The 23429-nt window shown below is 45.2% G+C and overlaps 1 protein-coding gene across 1 annotated transcript in view; it reads right to left on the bottom strand.

Moving 5' to 3' along the window:
* The window catches only part of LOC144097923 (multidrug resistance protein mrp-7-like), a 75176-nt gene that overhangs the window by 35543 nt on the left and 16204 nt on the right, over positions 1-23429 (bottom strand). Inside the window, exons 4-9 of the mRNA XM_077630523.1 lie at positions 17726-17929; positions 14545-14691; positions 12325-12418; positions 8890-9095; positions 7004-7180; positions 2002-2169 (exon numbers count right to left, since the gene is read on the bottom strand). Coding sequence (XP_077486649.1) covers positions 2002-2169; positions 7004-7180; positions 8890-9095; positions 12325-12418; positions 14545-14691; positions 17726-17929 — 996 coding nt within the window. The remainder of the gene's footprint in view (positions 1-2001; positions 2170-7003; positions 7181-8889; positions 9096-12324; positions 12419-14544; positions 14692-17725; positions 17930-23429) is intronic.

Raw genomic sequence — 23429 nt, 5'->3', positions numbered from 1 at the left:
TTTTGTAAAAAGCGTCATTTTTTGCTAAAGATATGGCGTATCCTTTTAAACTTCCCACATTAGCATGGCTGATATTTCTTGCACCAACGATATGACATGCGAACTATCACCTTCGACTGAACAGCCAACATTTGGCTTCCTTTCCCTGATTTTTCTTTGTTTGGAGAGTTTTGTAATAAGATGGCATAGAATTTCAAATAAAGGCATTCGCTGTAAGCGGCATAATCTCTGAAAAATCAAGCCTTATTATGTTCTGTAAATTCAAGAAAAAAAAATCAGCTGCGGCTGAATCGTCGCTAAACCTGGTTAGAGAGCGAAAGCTGTAGTGTATCAGGCAATGGACGTGGCTTGGCGTCTGTAACGCTGAGTGCGTTCCGCACACTGGATAGGCAGTGCGTTCACCCTGCCACCCTGGCAGTTAAATGGTTGATCGCGAGAAGTTAGTCACCCAATGAACGCAGCGGCATATCGCTGCAGTGCCGCGTGTCTGCCACAACAGCGCTAATGCATGCAGCCTACATCTCTCTCACCATCGTCACGTACTTCAAAGAGCGATTGAGGTACGTCAACGCCAATGAACACGATATTAACGAACGCCGATGGCCTATAGCTTCAGTGCCGCGTTTCTGCCAGAACGTTGTCGATGCCAACGCATGCAGCGCACACCTGTCACTACCGCCACGTACAGGTTAAAGCGCGACTGAGGTGTCCACTGTCCCAGGGGACCAGTTACGCGCCTTTCCTTTGCTTTCGAAGCTCCCGCTCTTCGTCGGTTTCGCCGCCGCTTCACATGCCACGCGCTAAAGGTCGTTGAAGGTGAAAGCGACGCGGTTGGCGAAACTCGCGCAGCATGCCTTAGTAAAACTGTCGCTTTAAAAACTCCCGTGCATGGTTCTCAAACGAGTACATCGAGCCTGCAGCACTGTCGCGTTAATGATTGGTGTCACCTTTCTTTACCTCAGATTTCGTAGCGAGTAGGAAGACCAGGCGATTAAAATCATTTTCGCGCAGCATTGAACCCTACAGTACAGGGTTGTCATAATTGAAAGTAGAAAAAAGAACTGCTAATGTAATATGACGGCTTAGTTCAGTTTGAATACGGGGAGAGTACGCCAACCCGAGCAGACACCTTTGAAACGCCCTAGAAAGGCAAGCAATGCAGAAAACCAGTGAAGAAAGGCGCGAGTTTACCTCGATGTTTTTAAAAAAAACGCGCAAAAGGTGCACAAGCACTGTGCGTTACTTACGCTTAAATATTCAGCCAAATTTGTTCACAGCAACAGCAGAACACTTTCTGTTAAGGTAACTACATAATTAGTTCGAATTCCTTATTTGTACTTCTATAAATTAGGAGCCTAAGCACAACACTGAGCAATGCCTTCTGCATCGTGCCAGCTTTGTCGCCCAGCTACTCTGAAGCTTGGCTCAGGGGTGGTTTTGTAAAACGGATCTCGCCGTAAGAATCTACTCACTGTAACAATCTACGGAGTCTAAGTCATTTGTTGCCGTTGTGATATGTACCAAATGAATTGAACATTCTGTAAGTTGTCAAGCCAAGAGCTAAAGCGAAACTTCGGCGCGCTTCCATTTCTGCGGTCTCCTCATGAAAAGAATTATGTAGAAAACAATACAACCTTCAGCTTAAGGCAGGAATAAATGAGATTGGTCCACAAGTACGAATCTATAACCAAGTAAGTTTGCATTACGCTAGTTGAAATAGCGAAAACTCTGAGGTTTTATATTAAAATAGAGGCTGCAACAAAGACAACTCTAGCTCAAACAACCGCCTCCACTCCTGTAGGTGGCCGTGACGTCCTGCAACCGATGAACCGGCTTCCACTGTTGATTATAGCACACTCGCAAGCTGCCACATCTGCGCCGTTCTTTCTATGACAACTTTCTTGCACGAGCCTCCTTACACGCAGTTAGCTAATGCACTTTGTACATTGGAATGCTTCTTAAAGCTTAGTGCTTCTACTGAATGTTGCTGAAACACCTCACCTTGCCAGATAAAATCCCACCTGGCCCAAGAATGCGACTCAGAATCCTTTGCCTGACTCCAATGTCTTGAGAACTTGTGGGGTCGTCCAAGAGGTAGATGTCGCTTCGAGAGTACAAAGCTCGCGCGAGGGCGACGCGTTGCTTCTGTCCGCCGCTGAGCATTTCCCCCTGCAGCAGTTCCATTTTCACAGCTTTTCAGTAAATTTTTCGAAATGCCGTAAAAATCGTTAAAGCTGCATGCAATTCAAGTAAGCAGCTTTAAATGCCCCTAAAGAAAGCGGCGTCGACCTATTGCCGTGACATCGTGGTTAACTGCCTTGCACTCGTCAACCACTTAGACGATTGCACACGAGCAGGTACATGGTGGTTAACCGTGAAGTAATGACAAGAGGCCGGCGCTAGTGAACGCAGCGCCTCCTAGGATACGCAATTGCATCTGCCGCTGCATTTTTTAGTGGTATCAGGTATAGATACATCTCGCGTAATTGCAACGGCCATGAGAAATCGCTGCAGCAAAACCGCAAATGTGTAAGGTTTAGGCAAGGCCAGAATATCTATATTGTCGGGGTCCACAGTACTTAAGTCCTTCAGTGCATATCACTGTGTCAGACATAACGTTAGGAATTTCTTGTAGCACGCGAAGAAAAAGGTAGTGTTGTTTTGTTAGTATAGTTCTTTCGAAATGAAACCCTATTCCAAAGGGGCCTTTTGCATTTTTGTGATATTCCAGTACTGGGACCTCAATCTTTGTATTGCAAAATTAAAAAAAACAGTACATACAGGGTACTCGGTTTGCCTATCGCGAGCTGTGCAAGCCCCCAAAAGTGGGTGCCCAAATTACAAGAGACATGGCCGGCCATGCTGCACACAGTAGGTCGCCTGTCTAGCAAGATGGGAGGAGCAAGACAACATGCTTGTTGCACCCTAGATATGGCTGTTGCCGTGGGAAATATCTTATAATCCCCCCCCCCCCGATATATTCCTTCTCTCTCACCGACATCAAAAATCTCGAAAGCCTTCACAGGTCTAAACAACAAATCACCACTTGGCTCCCTAATCACACCAAGGTACCTGCAATTGAACGCGCTGCCTTGCCACCAGTGCAGGATACCATCCGCGAGGGCAACATCCGACATCACATTCGCCTGGAAAATAGCCTACAAGGCCGGCCCCGTCTGGCTTGCGAATTCCAGCGACATCACGATGCCTCCCCACTCAGTCTCTACCCCTATGGAATACACCGATCGCTCTTGGGGATTTCGTCAACCCATAGCTCTCGACAATGTACCCCTCCTTAAGCTACTTGCAACGCGTCAGCTCGCGGATGCGCCCTCAGGTACCCTCGACATCTACACTGATGTAACTCTCTCTGGCGACGTAGCTCGAATGGCATGGTTTTGTACGCATACCTCCGTGTACTCTGGGGCTTACATGTGCCACCTTCCTTCCAGTAGCCCCATGCACGCTGAGCTGCTCGCAATCTAAGGAGCCATTGCATCCTTCTCAAACGCTGGGATCAAACCAGTCAGTCTTAACTGATTCACAAGCTGCTTACTCAGAAGTCATCCACTCTGCCTCGGAGGATGCCATGGCCACGGCCGTCCAACACATTCTCTTCAGGCATGCACAGGTTGGTAATCAGATTGAAATAATTTGAATACCGGGGCATGCTGGTGTGCCCAGGGGCCATATGGCGGCACATGCAGCTGCTGCTACCGCAGTTGGGACGATCAATTTTTCGTTACCCCCACCCCTCAGGGGAAAGCCGTACAATCTCCTAAGCAACGCGATCTCTTCATTAGCTACCATGCACTTTGTCCGTGCGTCTCTCCGTACTTCAAGTCGTTCCCGCATCAGAGAACTTACTACGCCGCTCCTCTTTTCATGCAAGACCGACCTTACACGTTGCTCGGAGGTCTTCGTCAATAAGGCTTATGCTGACTCCGCATATACCGCATATACTCTGGCAAAATGGTGACTGCCCGACATCACCGCGTAACGTGCTCTCAGTGCGGGCTCCACTGCCACACGGACCTTACCTATTTACCCTCGCAATGCACTGCATTTGAAACCAGGAGAACGGCCGCGCAGTCACTTCACCACATAGATTATCGTACTGGGCTGCTAGCGTATACCGACACACAGCTCTTATTTGCTGAATATGGGAGCCAAAGTGGCCTGATCAGGGCGGTGTAAGTGTGCCGGCCAAATCTCTTCTGAGCAGGTCCAGCAATAGCAAAATGGACGATACAGTGACTCAGAGTTCGAGTGTCACTAACGTTCTTTTCCCATTTCCCCCCACAGTGCCCTTGTGTCTTCGTCTCAAAATGAAGGACTCTCAATCAATCAATTAATACGTTGAGGTAGCTGCAGCTGCAGGGTGGCTGCCGGCAATCAACTTTAGGTGGTCGGCTAGGCTATCCGCACATTGTGGAAGTTGTATCGATACCTGTTTATACACCTTGTAAATACGAGTATAAAAGTCTTCAGTCTCCATCGTGAACAGTCTCCGGTCTTCTCTTCGTCAAAGCAAGTATACTAATGTTCCGACAATGAGCAAAAACCTGTCTTTTCTGTACCCTTGTCTCTTTTGTTGTAAATTATTGACAACCTTTTTTTGGGGGATGGGTCTTAAAATCAGTTACGTTTTTATTCAGAATATCTTGATGAAGATATAGTGATAAACTTTCCAGTCGTATAATTCGTTTACTGAAAAAAACCAGAGAGGTTACAAAAGACGCCAGTTTAGTTCAGACCATTACTTAAAAAGTAGTGAAACCGTGAGAGCATGTTCAACTGGCTTATATTTATTTTTTATGGTTCACACCAAGCCTAATAGATTCCAACACCACGAATTGAAAGAAACAAGGCGGAAGTACCCCCTGCACCAATTACAAATAGTAATAAATTTATTAATATTAACAATAACTGGTCAAGGAAAGGCGCCGTACCTGCCTCATTAAGGCTGGAACCTCAACCGTGGCTTGAGGGAAGGGATGAAGGAGGAAATTAAAAGGAGGGAATGAAAGGAGGGAATGACGAGAAGGAGAAGAATTAATTGGTTTTTGGGGAAAAGAAATGGCGCAGTATCTGCCTCATATATCTTTGGACACCTGAACCGCGCCGTAAGGGAAGGGATAAAGGAGGGAGTGAAAGAAGAAAGGAAGAGAGAGGTGCCGTAGTGGAGGGCTCCGGAATAATAATAATAATTGGTTTTGGGGGAAAGGAAATGGCGCAGTATCTGTCTCATATTTCTTTGGACACCTGAACCGCGCCATAAGGGAAAGGATAAAGGAGGGAGTGAGAGAAGAAAGGAAGAGAGAGGTGCCGTAGTGGAGGGCTCCGGAATAATTTCGACCACCTGGGGATCTTTAACATGCACTGACATCGCACAGCACACGGGCGCCTTAGCGTTTTTCCTCCATAAAAACGCAGCCGCCGCGGTCGGGTTCGAAACCGGGAACTCCGGATCAGTAGTCGAGCGCCCTAACCGCTGAGCCACCGCGGCGGGGGAAAAGATTCTAAAAAGAAGGAAAGTATGAAGGCAGGAAGGAAAGGAAAGAAGAAAGAAGGAAAGAAAAAAAGGAATGAAGCAGGAAAGAATGAAAGAAAGGATCAAAGGAAGATAAAAGGAAAGGAAAGAAAAAGGGAAGAAAGAATGAAGGTAAGAACGAAAGAAGACAGCTAGGAAATAAGGAAGGAAGGAAGGAAGGAAGGAAGGGAGTAAAGGAAGTAAGAAGGAAAGAAAGAAGAAAGGAAGGAAGGAAGGAAGGAAGGAAGGAAGGAAGGAAGGAAGGAAGGAAGGAAGGAAGGAAGGAAGGAAGGAAGGAAGGAAGGAAGGAAGGAAGGAAGGAAGGAAGGAAGGAAGGAATATTAGAGGGCTCCGGATTGATATCGTCACATAGAGTTCTTCAACGTGCGCTGGCATCGCACAGCACAGGGACATCTCTCGCAATTTGCATTCACAGAAATGCAGCCGTCGTGGCCGGGATCCCCGTGCCGCTAGTATTCCGCAGCCAAACACTGCAACAACTGAGCCACCACGGCTGGGCGAAAATTTCAAATCATCAATATTCAGTCCTATTAAGAGCCCACTTATAAAGAGCCTGATGGGCGCGCATACTGCCCTCTTCTATCCCAAGCTCGTCGTATGTGGACTTCACATACTGCAGCCTAAAAAATTACAGACAAAAACGGCGTAAGTTTGTTATGCACGTCTGCTTGCAGACCTTAGCACGGCATCTTCAAAGCTCTGAATCACGGTCATGTGCTCCTCTTTGAGACGCTTGTTGCCGACGAGCTGCTTTAGGGACGCGATATTACGAATGAAGCTTCCGCGACAAATGTTACTAGGCGGGATGCAGCCATTCAGCTAGCGCAGCGCAAGTTAGCACAGAACAGTCTGCTGTGTGCTGGTTGCCTGCAAGAGAACAAAATGGAGAGCCGACCGCGCAGGCCACTAATGCCACGTTACCGAATGGACCAGCCCGGCACACCTCAAGACTGGTAGTCAGACTTCTGAAATCGATCAAACCGGCCGTGTGTAGTAGTTTCGGTTCTAAGGCAGTCCTTGTCCGGCACCCTCCATGTTTTTGATTCCACTTCACACGCTTTCTGCACCTGGCATACACGCGCACATAACGATTGACCCTGCCAGTCCGTCCGTACCATCGGTGCACACTTTCAGCTTTACTGTTTCCTTTTTCACAGATTATTGCCATTGTTGCTAGTATCACTTGGTTTCACAAAAAATATGCACATTGAATTCGCACTTCTTTCACTAAAATTCTGTCCTTGTCCTGTTGATACAGTGTCTGTACAAATGGCAGCTTGTTGCTCTGGACACTACGCTTTGTTTTAGTCTGCGTAACAGTTTGAAATAAAGTGCTTCAGCAGTACCAATGTCTAAATGATGGTAAAAGTTGCTTTACAAGACGCTCTGTTGTTTTCCTTTGCAAAAGACTCGATTATTCGCAGTGAATCGTTAAACGGGGATAATTACCTGATCACCAGCTTGCGTCAGATCGCCTCCTGGCAAACTTTCAATGTCTGGGACGAGCTGGCAAGCTTCCACGACAGTTCTGTACCACGCGCTGTCAAACTTCCTTCCGAAGGTTATGTTGTCTCTGATGGTCATGTTTAACACTCGAGGCAGCTGAGGCAGAACAGCAGTCGAGCCCTGGGAAAAGCGAACTCTGCTAGTATGATGTCGCCAGAGAGGGATAACTATGTGCAATGGATATTCGCTGACATGGTGCCAACCTGCAGTAGATGGCAAGGTAATATTTATTGCTGTTGATCACTGGCGGCTTGCAAGCGAACCGGCAGAAGTGAAGAGAAAAATACGTAAACAGTTATCACTGCTGTTGATGTTGTGACCCGTCCAAGTACTACATTTTCGGCAATGCATCACTGAGCTTTGAAGCAGGCCCTGGGATATCACCTTTAGAAAGGTACCCCTGCGCAGGCTGCTTACTAAGGAGCAGTTGGAGCCTCCAAAATCTGTTTTGATCGTTTAACTTTATTTTAATAGCTGATATACAGGTGTTTTAAATAAGACTGTCAGGAATCTTTAAAATATAGGCATTTTAAATTAGAAGAGCGCCTTTTTTGTGCGCATAGAATAGTTAGCGGTGCTGTGCATTATAAAACAGCTGATATGCTTGCTAGCAGGCTGGTTAACTAATAATTAGTGGTTAACTAAAAATGAATGAAATAATGGTTTACTCATAACTGTTACCGAACGTTCTTTCTTTTTCTCAATCATTTATGTTCCTCGAACTGCCTTATGTTTAACTGTTTATCTATGTACAGGCATGTAGCTTGTCGTAAATGCTATCCACATCAAGTTTTAGATTTTCCGAAATGTTATTCTCTTCGTCGGATCAGCACAAGCAATTTTGGGGCCGCAGACAACCGAAACCGTAACCGCGCGAGCATAAAGAGTATTAGCCACGCCTTCGAATGCGCGTCACACATTAGCGCGCCTGTGACGTGCTCTTTCCGAGCCTGACTCACTCACTGTATCCGCAAAGCGTACAAACGTCACCCTTCAAATTACAGCTTTCCGTCATTTTTCCCCAGTGCACGAAAGCCGTTACATAACCACAGCGTCTTATTCCATGGTGAGCGATTCAAAAATTGTCGTTCATTATATATTTATTCTTGTGTACAGATTTCTTGGAGATAAGTTGCCGCCGACACTAATTACAATAGCCAGCTGTATCTGTTCATTGCGTTAAAAAATGAGTCTGCTAAAGTGTCACGCCAAACCTGAAAATTTTTGAGCTTATTTTTTACCCCCACTATTTCAGAAAGCACTGCCAGTATTAAACGCAACCTTTTTAGATGCCTTCCTTTTTTAATCTTCTCCTTCTAATAATGCACGATATTTGTTTTTTTATTTGTACGATACCTTTACATTTTATGGTCAATATGGATTAATTTTTTTAAATATAAAAATACAGTGTGTTATTGCTTTGTGTTGTACAACTCCGTTTCATATTTTGATCAATTTTTATTTATTTTTTTTTTCAGTAAACTTCCACAGAACTCACCTTTCTGCTTGCAGAACGTTCACCCTCGGTCCTTGATCCTCGCACATGCTTATATATCTGTGTATCCCAAAGGAGAAGTATTTGACACGAACTAGGGCTTTGTGGCCTGCCGGTTACCCTGCCTAAAAATGCCTAGATTGATAAGCCGAGCTGCTTAGTTTAAAGACACTGTTGCTTTCACTTTTTGTTAGTGAAATAGCAAGCCATAGAATTCTCACACAATAGCTCTTTTTCAATGTCGCAGGCGCGCTAAGCTTTGATACTGGCTCAGATTTCTCAAATCCGGCAGGAGTATTGCTCGTGCATAACACACTTTTTTCCTAGTACTCACGTTCAACGCGATGTCACCTTTCAAACACCTCATGTCACCAGCAACTGCAGACAGAAGTGAAGACTTCCCGCTGCCTATTGCGCCGACTACGCCGGTCACGGAACCACCCTTGAGGCGCAGGTTGATGCCAGTGAGAGTAGGGGTGCGCATGTCACTGTCTTTCTTTGCCCAAGCAAATGAACAGTCTTTCAATATAATTTCCCCACCTGCATAATAGAAGAGCGTTGCAGGTTGATTCAATCGTCATCATCATCTTAACAGTGTACACTGCATGAGAAATGCCTCTCTCGTTGATCTTTGAGGAACCCTGTCCCGGGCCAGGTGTGGTTACCCTGTCCTGTCAAACTTCCTAATCTCACCTACGCAGCTGGTTTTCTGTCGCGCTTCGCGACGTTTGCCAGTCCTCGCCCACTGAGTTATCCAAGGATCCTTCAGTAGTCTACACTCTGGATCCCATGCCCTGCCTATTCCCATTTCCTGCTCTGGACTTCAGAGAGAATATAAGTCGTAGTCGAAGCAGAAAGCTGGGCTTGTTCGCATAGGAAGGTATGTTGCGCCAGATGTAAAATCCAGCTCCAATGTGTTTAACAGAACTCCACTGACATGTGTCAAATGCTTCATTGGTCAGTTTATCACATTAGTCCTGCATTTCTCGTGTCGCGTAATCAAGTAAAGGAGCACAGTGTGGCTGTCGAAGCACTACCAGGTGCAGAGCACTTCACAGCACATAAAGATGTGGGGATAAGCTTGCTATAGTCTTCGAGCAAACACATGTCGTCCCGTTGACTGATATTCGGAATGAGCGCGAAACTCTGGAAGTGTTCCTTGCTGACTCCCAAGAGATAACTTGCTGTGAGCCCTCCCTCACTATCTCTTTCTTGGAAGGAATCGTGATAATTTTGAAGCGGAGCTGATGTGGATGCATTTTTAGCACATAGCCACGTGTTTTTAGCTCCTATACGTGTGCGTTTCTTTGTGAAAATGGAGTTCATGTCTAGCGTTCATCTTGTAATTTTCTCGATTTCAGTCAACTGACCACAGTCCCTTACGATCAAAGCACATGAGAGAGGTACTGGGATCGGTGCCAAACACCTCTACCGAAAACATTAATTGAAGACAGGGAGACATCCTGCATCATGCACCCTTTAAGCAGACGATTGGTTCATGCATTTTCAATATCAATACGATATAAACCGTTGCGAAGATTTTTCTTTAGTGCATTAAGCGATTCGACACATCTTTGAAGAGTCACCTCAAGCCACGTGTGCGTTTTCTGACTCTAAGCCTGCGTTCCAAATTTTCTAATGCTTCTTATCAACAAAACTGGTACCTATTTTTGGTACTGGACATCGCTGAAGTGGCGAAGAAAAAGGCCGTCGTATTGTGTTTCAGTGGATACCGGATCCCCGCGGGCTTGACTAAAAGGCGACCGCCGACGAAGAAGCAGATTCCCTCAGCAATGGCCTCCGAACAGTGGTGCCCTTTTCAAGGCCGGAGGCCACATGCCCTTTTTTTCTGGTTTTATGGCTTATGGCAGGCGAATGGCACGGCTTAGCACATTCCTTCGCATGGAGAGAAATCATGGACAGGTGCAAATTCTTTGACAGGGTGTACGTCTTTCCTTCATAAAAATGATTAACTCTTACTTTACACGTGACCCATAAAAACTGCTCACCATCCAGCTGCCACCGCCACAAAGTATGAAGTCAGCGAAGCTGACAATTTGGAAGCATGGAACAAAAGCGGGAGTCCCAGAAACGTACTGCATGAAGTGTGCCAGGATGGTGCAGTACACTTATTGTCACATCGTGCCCTAGGCGAAAGGCAGAAAAGGTAGGCCCTAACTGTTGGCTTTGTAACTTTCATACGTCTACTTATCCTGGTACGCTGAAAATAAAGCTAACTTCTTGGGATTTGACAGGCATGGTACTTCGTATTACAGCTAGCATATATGCCGCGAAAAACATGTATATGCGACGAAAATTATTTGCTCGAAGTGCATAATTATGGTCATACCATTATCCCCATAAAAAACACAGCAAGTCGTTGCATAAAATATCAAACGACTGAGCTTAGAAGCAAGCGCTGTTTTTTAAGCGCCCGCTAATTGGCGCATGCAAGCATTATTGACCATGTGGGCAATAGAGCATTAAGTGTCACAAAGGCTTCCGTTACGCGAGGCGGATCGGGCACCAGTCCCTCATGTAATGCGCAACATATGCCTTTAAAAATGCCTCCGTTTTGAAACGGAACACTGCACGCGAGTTAAACCAGTGGCCGGCGCTGAACTTCCGCGCCGCATAGAGTTATCCATAAGTTTGCATACTCGCTCCGTCCGAACTCTTTCCGTATATAGTAAGGATTGAGTGAAATTTTCACCCGCGGCTTTCGGATAGCAGCTTCACTCCAACAGTATTTTCTCATAACGTTTCCCTTTCTCGTTCTACAAAGGGCGCTTTGGGGAAGAGCATCGATTCAGCTGTCGGACGGAGTATTTCAGCGCGGCCGCTTCCGCTTCGAGTTGAATTCGTTTGTATGAGAGTGACCTGGCGAAATCCTAACAATGTGCAGTAGTGAAGCCCGGAAGGAGCGTCCTTTTAAAGTGTCTGTAAAGCACAGAATAAAATGCATCCGTTTGCTGTCGCCACCCTTTTCTCTTCAAGTTTTGATTTCGCCGCCAATTAGTATTAAATTATCTGTTCCACACCACTGTCTTGCACGTAACCTCACTTGAAAGACACTGCCATCAGTCGCAGTTATATATAAGGAAATTTATCAGCTGCGACGTGAGTCGTTGAGTGCCAGCCACGGCGTAACCTTGATTCCCTTAGTCGGTCGGGGGTGCCCCTAGCGGCAGCTGCTGTCCCCGTACCAAATTTGCGGGGAATATTCATGAGCAGAAAAATGGCACCGAAGGGCTCTGCTATCACTGCTGCTCCTTCATACCAGCGGAATCCAAGAGATCGGGGAATTTTGCTTCTTATTGCCAATTGAACAGTTCCCAAGCCCTTCAGAAATTCGCTTTACCTATTGCTTAATAATAAAATGACATGAATTTTGGTCGCTGCATGGATGCAGGATGCCGCTGTTGGCTTAGTTATAGCAGTATCGGGAGTATTAGGGTGCACCAAGTGAAATATTGTGCAGTAATCTTTATGATGTAACCACCGAAGCCAGTAGTCGAAGTTGCAGGGATTTGTCTGCAGTTATATGGTACCCACCAATTAAGCCATAGGTCGGCTTGACTACAGGCTGGATTTGAAATGTGGCACATGAACGACACAATTTCGGCGAAATACTACGCCAGAATTAAAATGAAATTTCGATATGAAATTTCATTTTAATTCCGGGCGGTACAGACCAAACAAAGGGTTTAACAAAACGTATCGAAAATACGGAGCATGAAAAAAAGGTAAGAAACTACGATGGGCATACCGGCTTGCTGTCGGCTCAGCCTAGTGTCATCCACGTTTGAAGAGAACTCTTCAGAAGCAAAGAACGCCATCAGCCTTCTGCAGCTGCGAAGCGCCTTTAACGATACAAAACAAAAAGCGACACACCTTTAATACTGAGAAGTCGGAACCCCTTATTTGCTGAACAAGACCAAGGTTCTGATAGCGAGCAGCTACTTGCCCGTTGGCTATATGTTGTGTATGCTTCCACATGCCTACCGCATAATTAATTTCACAGCTTTTGTTAGAAGGTAACGAAAATTTGTTGGCTCCATTTTGTTACTCTCTGCCGTTGCGGCTTACTGGCAAAGTCGTTCTGCTGCTGATCCCAAAGCCGTCGAATCAAATCTCACCCAGAGTGGTCGCATTTCTGTAAAGCTGGAATGAAAAAAGAAAGAAATTCTGCTGCGCTGTGTGATGCCAGCGTAGGTTAAAGAACCCCAGGTGGCCTAAAGAAACTCGGTGCCTTTCATTACGGCTTCCCTCAAAGCTAACGTGTAGTTTGCGGATGTAAAACACCACACACAACTCCAAAATACATTTTAAGGGGCACGTAGCAGCTTAATATATACTGTTGACAAGTGCGTGATACCTGCTAGCCTAAATTTGATTTGATTTATGGGTGTTTAACGTCCCAAAGCGACTCAGGCTATGAGGGACGCCGTAGTGAAGGGTTCCGGAAATTTCGACCACCCGGGGTTCTTTAACGTGCACTGACATCGCACAGCACACGGGCCTCTAGAATTTCGCCTCCATCGAAATTCGACCGCCGCGGCCGGGATCGCACCCGCGTCTTTCGGGCCAGCAGCCGAGCGCCATAACCACTACGCCACCGCGGCGGCTTCCTACTTCCTAGCCTAAATTTAAACCGAGCTAGGTGTCTGTTTTCAGCTCTTTCTTGGCCCTCAGAGCCTTCATAGTCCCTCATAGTCTCTCATAGCCTTCATAGTCCTTCATCGTCCCTCATAGCCTTGGCCCTCATAGTCCCTCATAGCATTGGCTATCATAGTTTTGAACTAGCTACTTAGGTGGCTCAGTGGTTACGGCGCTCGGCTGCTGACTCGGAGGCGTAGGTTCGATCCCGACCGCGGAAGTCGCATTTTGATGGAGGTGAAATGCTAGAGGCCCGTTGGCTGTTCGATGTCAGTGCACACTGAAGAACCTCAGGTGGTCGAGATTATCCAGAGCCCTCTACTACGGCGTCCCTCATAGCCTGAATCGCGTTTGGACGTTAAACCCGATAAACCATATCACACCATTCTTTTAAACTTTACCGCTTCTTGTATAAACGTAGCAATGGCGCCGCACACAGTATATGAAAATAACCCGGTGAACAGCTGCCCCTCCAGCCGAACCTTGAATCGGCATTTCGACGACTAAATCAAGTAAATAGAAACAAGAATCAACAGGAAAGGAGAGAAAGCAAGAGGGAGAAGAGTCAGTGCGTGGTGGTGACGTGTGTGCAGTGCAGAGAACTAGTTCATTCAGCATTCGAACAGCAGCCTACAGCGACCTTTTTAGAAAGCGGCCGACTGAAGCCCAAGGCCATGTGCCACACGATTTTTACAATCGTTCCGATCCCTTTATTTGAGAATGCTACACCCTCCAATAGCCACGGCGCCGCGGCTTAGTCAAACAAGGCAGCGAACAAAACTTTCCCGCAGTGTCATGCGGAACTTTCAAGGCTAAGCAGAAGAGCAGCAAAGGAGATTCGAAATGCGTTATTCTGGACTAGTTTATCCGTTCTTTCAAACGACAAGGCCAGCACGAGACGACAAACAAACAAGGAGCTGGTTTCTGTTTCCGGGAAACTATTTTCATGTTTGCTGTCTTGCGCTTGCCTTGCCTTTACAAAAAATCCTGGTTTTACAAGCTTAGTCCTGTTTCACAGTGGGTTTTTTTCTTTAACATGCGTGAGCAGTCGATTAATTAAACATTTTTTGTTATTTTACAAAAAGGATTAATTGCACCGTGCTCACTAAGATTAGTATTTATTTCTATTTGTCATTAATTTAAATCGTTCATGCACTCAGTACTGCTGATTTATTAACAATTCTATCGTCATTTCCAAATGTATTTTTTTTTTGTTTTTACACAAAGCCCTCTTCTAAAGAGGAATGGCATTTATATTCTGCCCATCTAAAGGGTGTTTTACAAAGAGTGCATTGTCATCGCCTGGGCGTTTTCAACTCACGATACTCACAGGTCTCAGCAGCCGGATCATTTGCGGCGTGAAGTTCATGAACACGTCCACAAGTGTGATGGCGTATACACAAGAGTACATGGTACCAGGGGTGAAGACTGCGTCGGTATGCGTAAACGAGATAGCCCAAAAGGCTCCCAATATCATCTGTAGAACAAGTTGAAGACAGGTTATCAGCAGAACTTGCATCACTGGCGGCAGGCTTGCACGCACTCTGAGCGCGCATGAAATTTAGCTTTCGCAGCGCTACTCAAGGCGAATCACTTAGCAATTACTACAGCATGTTTGTCAGCTGAGTTCCAGCGCCCAGCTGATAACCTGATAAAGAGGCTGCAAAATTGTCAAAAGTTTTTTCTGCATGCAAAACTACATCGATTCGTCCCTGTATGCCATGGGCACCTTTTTTTCTCATTTCTTTACAAAAACAAGGCCAAACTATGCGCTGCAGGAGGATAGAAAGCTTTCTTGAAGGTCACTCGCTACAAAAGCTAACCCTCACGAAAACTCGACCTAAAATTTTAAGGGGCGCACAATAGGATTCGTACATCATGGATATTTTTTAAAATTTGCTGCGGATTTTAGTCATACCGAGCAATTCTGGACAAAAGCATTTTTCAACGGCAAACCATTTATTAAAGCAATTTTTTCGTATATTGTAAGATTTCACTATAACAATAGATATATCAGCAGATCTCTCGTCGGCAGGTTGCATTTTTTGGCTACTAACATTTGTGCTATTGTCAAAAATGTTTCTTATTGATTTGCTATGGCAGACTTAACTGCTCAGTGCGAGCGACGGAAAAATTTTAAAAGAAAGATTTTGCTATGCACCAGAAGAAGACAATTACCGTCAAAACTTTCATAACAGTGCTTTACATATTCCAATATCCAAAATAATTGTCCAAGAATGCTGGGCATGCTGCCATAGAATGTGAACGCAGTTTCAGCGTCCTCCGACGTCCAGAAATTGTCCTAATTTTATAATACTCTATGTAGCGAATGTAGTTATAAAGTTATATAGTTATTTACATTTCTGCAATTTAAGATTCACTAACGAAGAAACTGCCGAAGCTCTTAGGTTTCATGCGAAGTTAATTTTTCTTGGCTTAGAAAGTGTGAGCTATGGGTTGCTATGCAAAAGTTTTATATATGCTCCTTTTTTTCCTGGTGACGCTGAGGACTATTTCATATATCATAAATTTCACTTGCCCCATTTAATAACCACAGCTGTCAGCTCCACATGACCCGAGGTAAAACAAAATGCTGGACACAAAATATAACAGGTCGACCAACTGAACCGTCAATGCAAGGTAGGTCCAGTAGAGGATTGATGAGGAGGATGCGCATGTGAACTGTCCCTAAGTCTCAGAGATTATAAATGCAATGTACTGCGAGTACAGGCACACTAAAGACACCAGTCAACACGGCTTGTCTTTATGCCTGCAATGCAGACTTCAGAGAACTTTGATAATTTTAATAACTTGTTCAGGGGCGTGGTTTAGAAGCAGAGTAATAGATCTCAGATATATTAGTACCATGTCACTTATTACAATTTTTAAAGAAGGCAGAAATTACCTGGATACTTTGGGTTTTTTTTTGAGAAAATTAGTATAGAGAAAACCAAAGTAATGTTCAACAGTCTCTGAAAAGAGCAGCAGTTTACAACAAGAAGCATGGCGGTGGAAGTGTTTTATGGAATACGTCTACTTAGGGCAAAATGACGGGTAACTTGAAGTGAAGGGGAGAGAGCCCAGCAGCCGAAGGAAGCAAAGAAAGAAAAATGCGATAAATAAACTTTTTTTCGAGCAGTCCAGAAAGAATTTGGAGCTGTTCAGTACTTTCAATCCTGCCTCCCACCCCCCACCCTCCCCCTTCCATGGTTTCAGTTCCCTTGCAGCGGTAGGAACATATAATCCCTGACAAGTATCATCCCAGTGCCCCAAACGAAGACCACCCCTATTGTCGACGACTGGACACGTGGCCACCGAGTAACTTCTGCTGACGGGCATTCCTGCTACCATTATACAGCAGCGCCAATTCGGTAATCAAGCTCCAGGGCAGCCAGAAATTGTTACGCCCCTACAGCGACTATATTGGGATTTCGAAATTCGAAAACCTTATACGGATATTAGCGGCGGCCAGCTACAAATCTCTAATTACAACCAGGTGCATAACTGCAGCAGTTAAAAGATAAAGTTAAAAAATTTCCGTTATAGATTACTAGTTATCACGACTATCTTCATTTACGATGTTTCCTTATACTGGTATTAATTGGTCGTAATCCCCAGTCTAATACCTCAAGAAAACTATACATATTGTTACGTGGCGGCCAGCCGAAGGATGAGATGACTTATGACAATGAGATGATTCTATGGCCACTGGCCTAGCGCTCACGCTAGACAAGTGGCCATTAAATGATCTCATTGCCATCAGTCATCTCGTCTCATTATTATGACTTTCGTAACATTATGGCTTTCCGCCCTAGGTAAAACAATGTCTCACAGAGGTCAGAGCGTCCGTGGTGTATGCTCTTCCACTGTCCGTTTTTTTTTTATGTGCACTCGAAAGACGAGTCATAGTGTTACAAACGACCAACTAGCCCAACTCTCCATGCTTAGCCAGAGAGCCTGTGTTCTATGATTATCATCAGCAGGAACAGTATCAGCATTGTTATTTCACTTACGTTCACTGCATAAGAAAAGCCTCTCCCACTGACCTCACTTGAACCGTGTGCAAGGCCAACTCCGGCAACCCTATCCCTGCAAACATCCTAATCTCATCTAGACACTTCAATTTCTGCGACCCCTGCTGCGTTTACTTTCTCTTTGACCCTGTTCCGTTGCGCGAAAAGATTATCGGCTATTTTTTACCTGCATTACCTGCGCTGGCAATGTAAATTTTCAGTCTTCGATTTCAGCTAGGCCTCTCTTATGGGAGAGACGTTTATCCTGCAGTTGGCACAGTCACGATGATGATAATGATGACAGTTCTGTTCACGTCTTGTCTCTTAGAGTTGCGCCTATTGTTTTCTTTTGTACTGCAAGGTTCAATAAATGTCCATAATTTGTCTTTTGGTTAAGAAAATATGACAAAATTTTGGCGGCTGGGCATGTCTGTGGCATGTTGGAAAATGTCACGCACAAAAAATAACGCTCGCAAAGTGATGGCGTCTGATAGTTACCATGGAGCTGGATGCACTCCAAATAGTGTCGAGAACACTTTCCAAAATATTTATGTGGAAAGCCGCTGTGACTTCTTTCATCCTCAGTCGCAGAAGGCTCTTTTCAAAAATGTCTTCCAGGGCTGACATCTTGATAAAACGTACCGAAACGAGGAAGTCGGTGAATTTCCTGATCCTCGACTCTCGATGTTTATAAAATATAGCCTGAAAAGCGGCAGGCAAAGATTATGTAAACACGACAAATCCTCACAATGAACATTCCTTGGAGCTACTTTGAGTTTTAGCAGAGGCTCTAGGAGAAAAATTGAACTCGAGTAATTCTTAATTCCTCGCAATAATAAGGAAGTAAGATTCATTCAAGTATGAACTTACGGCAGGACTTTCGCGTCACAGCACAGGCATGGCTGCAAGGTAGCCATACACTGGACAAGATCTTGCACCCCAGCAGAAAGTCTTCCGCAAGCTCCAACCAAACAGTGGTAATGTTTAGATGAAATTTAGCCTTTCATGAGAACCGCCTCCTACTCCCTAATAAAAGCTCTACGTGCCCCGAGAGACAAGCATTAACATAAAGTTGATGCGTTATTGCGCGCTTAGCGGAATAACGTGTCCCGAATGCGCATGCACAGAAGCTAACGGAAAAAAATAGCATTATCGTAAGCACGCAGTTTTCAGCATTGCAGATTTTGCGCACTTGGCGTCAAATCATGCAGGCCTCTATTCAAGCGAGAGCCGTTCGCTCAAAGGAAATAAGCAGTCGTTTCTGTTCTGCTCGGCAGGATTGCCACTTACGTCTATCGTCGTTGCCTTTCGCTATGACTCAATTCGCTTCGACAACAAAGTGTAAACAGTAATTCAGCCCGTTCTGTGATACGTACACTTTTGATTATGATGCTTCTGGGCACAAGGGGGCCTCAAGCTGCGCTGCAGCCGTCTGCAACTGCTCGGGACGGAACAGAACCGCCCAGAATGCAACAGAAATAGGTTTCGAGGTATTTAAGTAATTTAACACGGGAATGTATATTAAATTTACAAAATTTTTTTGAGCATTGCACGCCTAACTATATTAAGTGTATATGTTTTACTTTTCCACCTATTCGTCATTATGCTCATCTCCCATTATTGCTGGCATGTCGATGTTGCTACGTTGGTATTAAGATCAACACCGTTTTTTTAGTAATAGAACTTCTCGTCGGTCATCTTGTAATTATGTATAAGCGTGCATGCCAGGGTATTTGTATACTGTAATTACATTCATCTGTTTGCACACAATCCTACTCTACTTGTAAATTAGTTATGTTTATAAGACATTTCTTTCTTTCATGTAATAATTTCGGTACTGAAACTGCTGTGTAGCCAACCTATAGGCTGAAGGGACCCTTGTCAAGTTCCTCAGATACTGCTTTTTGTCCCCCCCACCTTCCATAAAAGGAAAATAAAAACTTGACATGACTTGACTTCATATGACTGAAAACTTTCTAGCTCGAGTGGTTCGTACTTAGTGCTGCCTTAACTAGATGGCGCTACTGAGGTGGCGTTTTTTATTTCGCAGAATTTTATTTGCCCTGAAACTGCTTGGGCATTTTACTGGTGGAAGTAAGCGCTACTCTTATAATTGGCTGTAGATGACTCTGGAATATATTTCGCCAAATTTTGGAATTTTTGGAATTTTTTTCTTTAAGGAAAAAATTGGCAGTGGTATAGCTCTTGTTAAATCTGGAGTGACGCGATAGCAACAGCTGGCTGAGTGGAACTTGGTCATGTGACCTACCACGTCACGATCCACGTGATCAACCACGTGACAGCGTGGAGGCGCACCCACAGGGTGGCGCGCCGCCACGCTGAAGGCTCGAAATGCTACAGTAATGCAGCTATAGCAACAAAAAAGAACTTGCTGACAAACACATTAATTTAAAAGTAGCGAAACGTCGACCAGCAAGAACGTTTCTATATGCGTACGCCTGCAAAGAAAGTGTAACGGCAAACAACAGGGCGAAAAATAACGACTTTTTCACTTAAAATGTTCTGCAATTTTTAAGGATAAGCTTTTTGAGATAGAAGAGCGCGTATTTTTGGCATAAAAGTGTCAGTTGTGTAGCGTATCAGAATAGAGTTACGACGTACTAACCAGTTGGCTGATTAACTGATATCGAGGAGGTAAATTTTTAACTATGTCGGTTAGTCTCCATATTTAGTGAGTGGCGTGTAGCCTACTGCAAGTAATATTCATATAACTTTTTTAGAATTTCGAAAATAAACTCTCGGCACTGTAGCCTTACAAATTTTAGCTACGTAACGCCAAAACACGTGTTTTGTGAAGCTTGCAGGGAAAGCAAACCCTCTAGTGCTCTAAACTTGTCGAAATAGCCAAAATTTGTTGTGCCACAGCGCTGAGGGTAACGAGTGGTCGAGAGTCTAAAACCTGATATGGATACTACTTAAACTAATATTCATATTGAAAACACTTCCTGCTATTTTAACGCCAGTGTGTTAAAAGTTGGTTAAAGTGCAAGACCTGTCATAGAGATCATAATTGTGGTGTATCACCATAGATAGCACAAAAATAGGCCTATTGGGTAATTGGAAATATAGAAAAACAATAACAAAATAAAAATAGGAGTATTCAGTTGCCAACAAGGCTTGCTGACGAGGGGTGTTTTTTATCTGTATGTGGTAGTTAAGTTGCTCTGGATAAACTAAAGAATTTGCTGCGGTTTTTATAATAAAAGGACAATGCGAATAATTGAATACGAATCGAATAGTATGCCTTGAATATTTTGTATTAAAAATTGTCTCCTCCGCGTTTCGAGCCATCGGAAATCCACATATCATTCAGGCAAATTGTTTCATTCAGAAATGTATTGAAAGCAATTTTTTCTTCCTCGCGGACAACGCTAAGCAAGCTTCACCGCACGATATTTCTACGTCGCAGCTAAGTGCTTCGTACTTTTGCTACAAATTTTTTCGTAGTATCTTTACGCAATAGCATCTTTACTTGGAAGTCTGCGGTATAATCTATCCTTTACTTTAACGATAAGATGAAATTTCTTATTGCGAACTTAATTTAGTGGACCGATGGGGAATATTTTTTCTTCACACCGTGTAGACCTTTGGCGTTTATTAAACGATAGCCACAGTCTTTCAATAAAAAATGGCTGCGTTGAGCCTGTCATGATGCACGGTGACCACCTATGCTGCTGATGTACTGGACCATCTTTAAATAAACCTAAATGTTACAGTATGTGAAAAGAAAACTTGCATTCTGAGCAGATGGGGCTGCGCTTTGTTACTCAGTATCCCGTCATATATTTGAAGCTATTTGTAATAAATTCGTCACCTGAATCATTGATATTCAGGAATCGCTAAAATATCCTTGAAATGTACGAGAAAATACGATTGGTAAAGATGCCGAATGGTGGCAAATCTAACCGCAAGCAAAAAATCCTTAATCAGAGGTTTGAGTTACTTTTTCATTCAATTTATTGCCGCCCGTTGAGGCAAACCCTCTGATCGGAAACCAGAATGACGTCTCGAAAGCACGTTATTTCTACTAGTAGTCCTTTCGCAGTTTATTTATGGGAATTTGAACTGCTTTGCTTAACAACGGGAGGATTTAAAATGAGCGATAGGTAATACCTCGCTGGATATGACTTCCTCCTCCCTGCCGCGTGGTCGGAGCGCTCACCGGAAGCACGATGGGGCCGGCTAAAGCCCCTCCATGACGTTTTCTTCCGACCAGGTTAAGTACCGCCAACATCTCCTCTCGTACGGCTCTTCCTCCTCACATAGCCTTCCGACTTCGGCTCTAGAACGGAAGGAAGCGCTGCCATTTTGTTTCTCGGTTTTCGTAAAGCCCCTCCATGACGTTTTCTTCCGACCAGGTTAAGTGCCGCCAACCTCCCCTCCCCTACGGCTCTTCCTCCTCACATAGCCTTCCGACTTCGGCTCTAGAACGGAAGGAAGCGCTGCCATTTTGTTTCTCGGTTTTCGTAAAGCCCCTCCATGACGTTTTCTTCCGACAAGGTTAAGTACCGCCAACCTCCCCTCCCCTACGGCTCTTCCTCCTCACATAGCCTTCCGACTTCGGCTCTAGAACGGAAGGAAGCGCTGCCATTTTGTTTCTCGGTTTTCGTAAAACCCCTCCATGACGTTTTCTTCCGACCAGGTTAAGTACCGCCAACCTCCCCTCCCCTACGGCTCTTCCTCCTCACATAGCCTTCCGACTTCCGCTCTAGAACAGAAGGAAGCGCTGCCATTTTGTTTCTCGGTTTTCATAAAGCCCCTCCATGACGTTTTCTTCCGACAAGGTTAAGTACCGCCAACCTCCCCTCCCCTACGGCTCTTCCTCCTCAAATAGCCTTCCGACTTCCGCTCTAGAAGAGAAGGAAGCGCTGTCATTTTGTTTCTAGGTTCTCCTAAAGCCCCTCCATGACGTTTTCTTCCGACCAGGTTAAGTACCGCCAACCTCCCCTCCACACGGCTCTTCCTCCTCACATAGCCTTCCGACTTCGGCTCTAGAACGGAAGGAAGCGCTGCCATTTTGCTTCTCGGTTTTCGTAAAGCCCCTCCATGACGTTTTCTTCCGACCAGGTTAAGTACCGCCAACCTCCCCTCCCCTACGGCTCTTCCTCCTCACATAGCCTTCCGACTTCGGCTCTAGAACGGAAGGAAGCGCTGCCATTTTGTTTCTCGGTTTTCGTAAAGCCCCTCCATGACGTTTTCTTCCGACCAGGTTAAGCACCGCCAACCTCCCCTCCCCTACGGCTCTTCCTCCACACATAGCCTTCCGACTTCGGCTCTAGAACGGAAGGAAGCGCTGCCATTTTGTTTCTCGGTTTTCGTAAAGCCCCTCCATGACGTTTTCTTCCGACAAGGTTAAGTACCGCCAACCTCCCCTCCCCTACGGCTCTTCCTCCTCACATAGCCTTCCGACTTCGGCTCTAGAACGGAAGGAAGCGCTGCCATTTTGTTTTTCGGTTTTCGTAAAGCCCCTCCATGACGTTTTCTTCCGACCAGGTTAAGTACCGCCAACCTCCCCTCCCCTACGGCTCTTCCTCCTCACATAGCCTTCCGACTTCCGCTCTAGAACGGAAGGAAGTGCTGCCATTTTGTTTCTCGGTTTTCGGAAAGCCCCTCCATGACGTTTTCTTCCGACAAGGTTAAGTACCGCCAACCTCCCCTCCCCTACGGCTCTTCCTCCTCAAATAGCCTTCCGACTTCCGCTCTAGAAGAGAAGGAAGCGCTGTCATTTTGTTTCTAGGTTCTCCTAAAGCCCCTCCATGACGGTTTCTTCCGACCAGGTTAAGTACCGCCAACCTCCCCTCCACACGGCTTTTCCTCCTCACATAGCCTTCCGACTTCCGCTCTAGAATGGAAGGTAGCGCTGCCATTTTGTTTCTCGGTTCTCGTAAAGCCCCTCCATGGCGTTTTCTTCCGGCCAGGTTAAGTACCGCCAACCTCCCCTCCCCTACGGCTCTTCCTCCACACATAGCCTTCCGACTTCCGATCTAGATCGGAAGGAAGTGCTGCCATTATGTTTCTCGGTTCTCGTAAAGCCCCTCCATGACATTTCCTTACGACCAGGTTAAGTACCGCCAACCGCCCCTCCCCCACGGCTCTTCCTCCTCACATATCCTTCCGACTTCCGCTCTAGAATGAAAGGAAGCGCTGCCACTTTGTTTCTCGGTTCTCGTAAAGCCAATCC

Source organism: Amblyomma americanum, chromosome 7, assembly GCF_052857255.1.
Source record: "Amblyomma americanum isolate KBUSLIRL-KWMA chromosome 7, ASM5285725v1, whole genome shotgun sequence".
Lineage (NCBI taxonomy): Eukaryota > Metazoa > Arthropoda > Arachnida > Ixodida > Ixodidae > Amblyomma > Amblyomma americanum.
The sequence above is the reverse complement of the archived record's forward strand: the minus strand, read 5'-3'. Positions and strand labels throughout refer to the sequence as shown.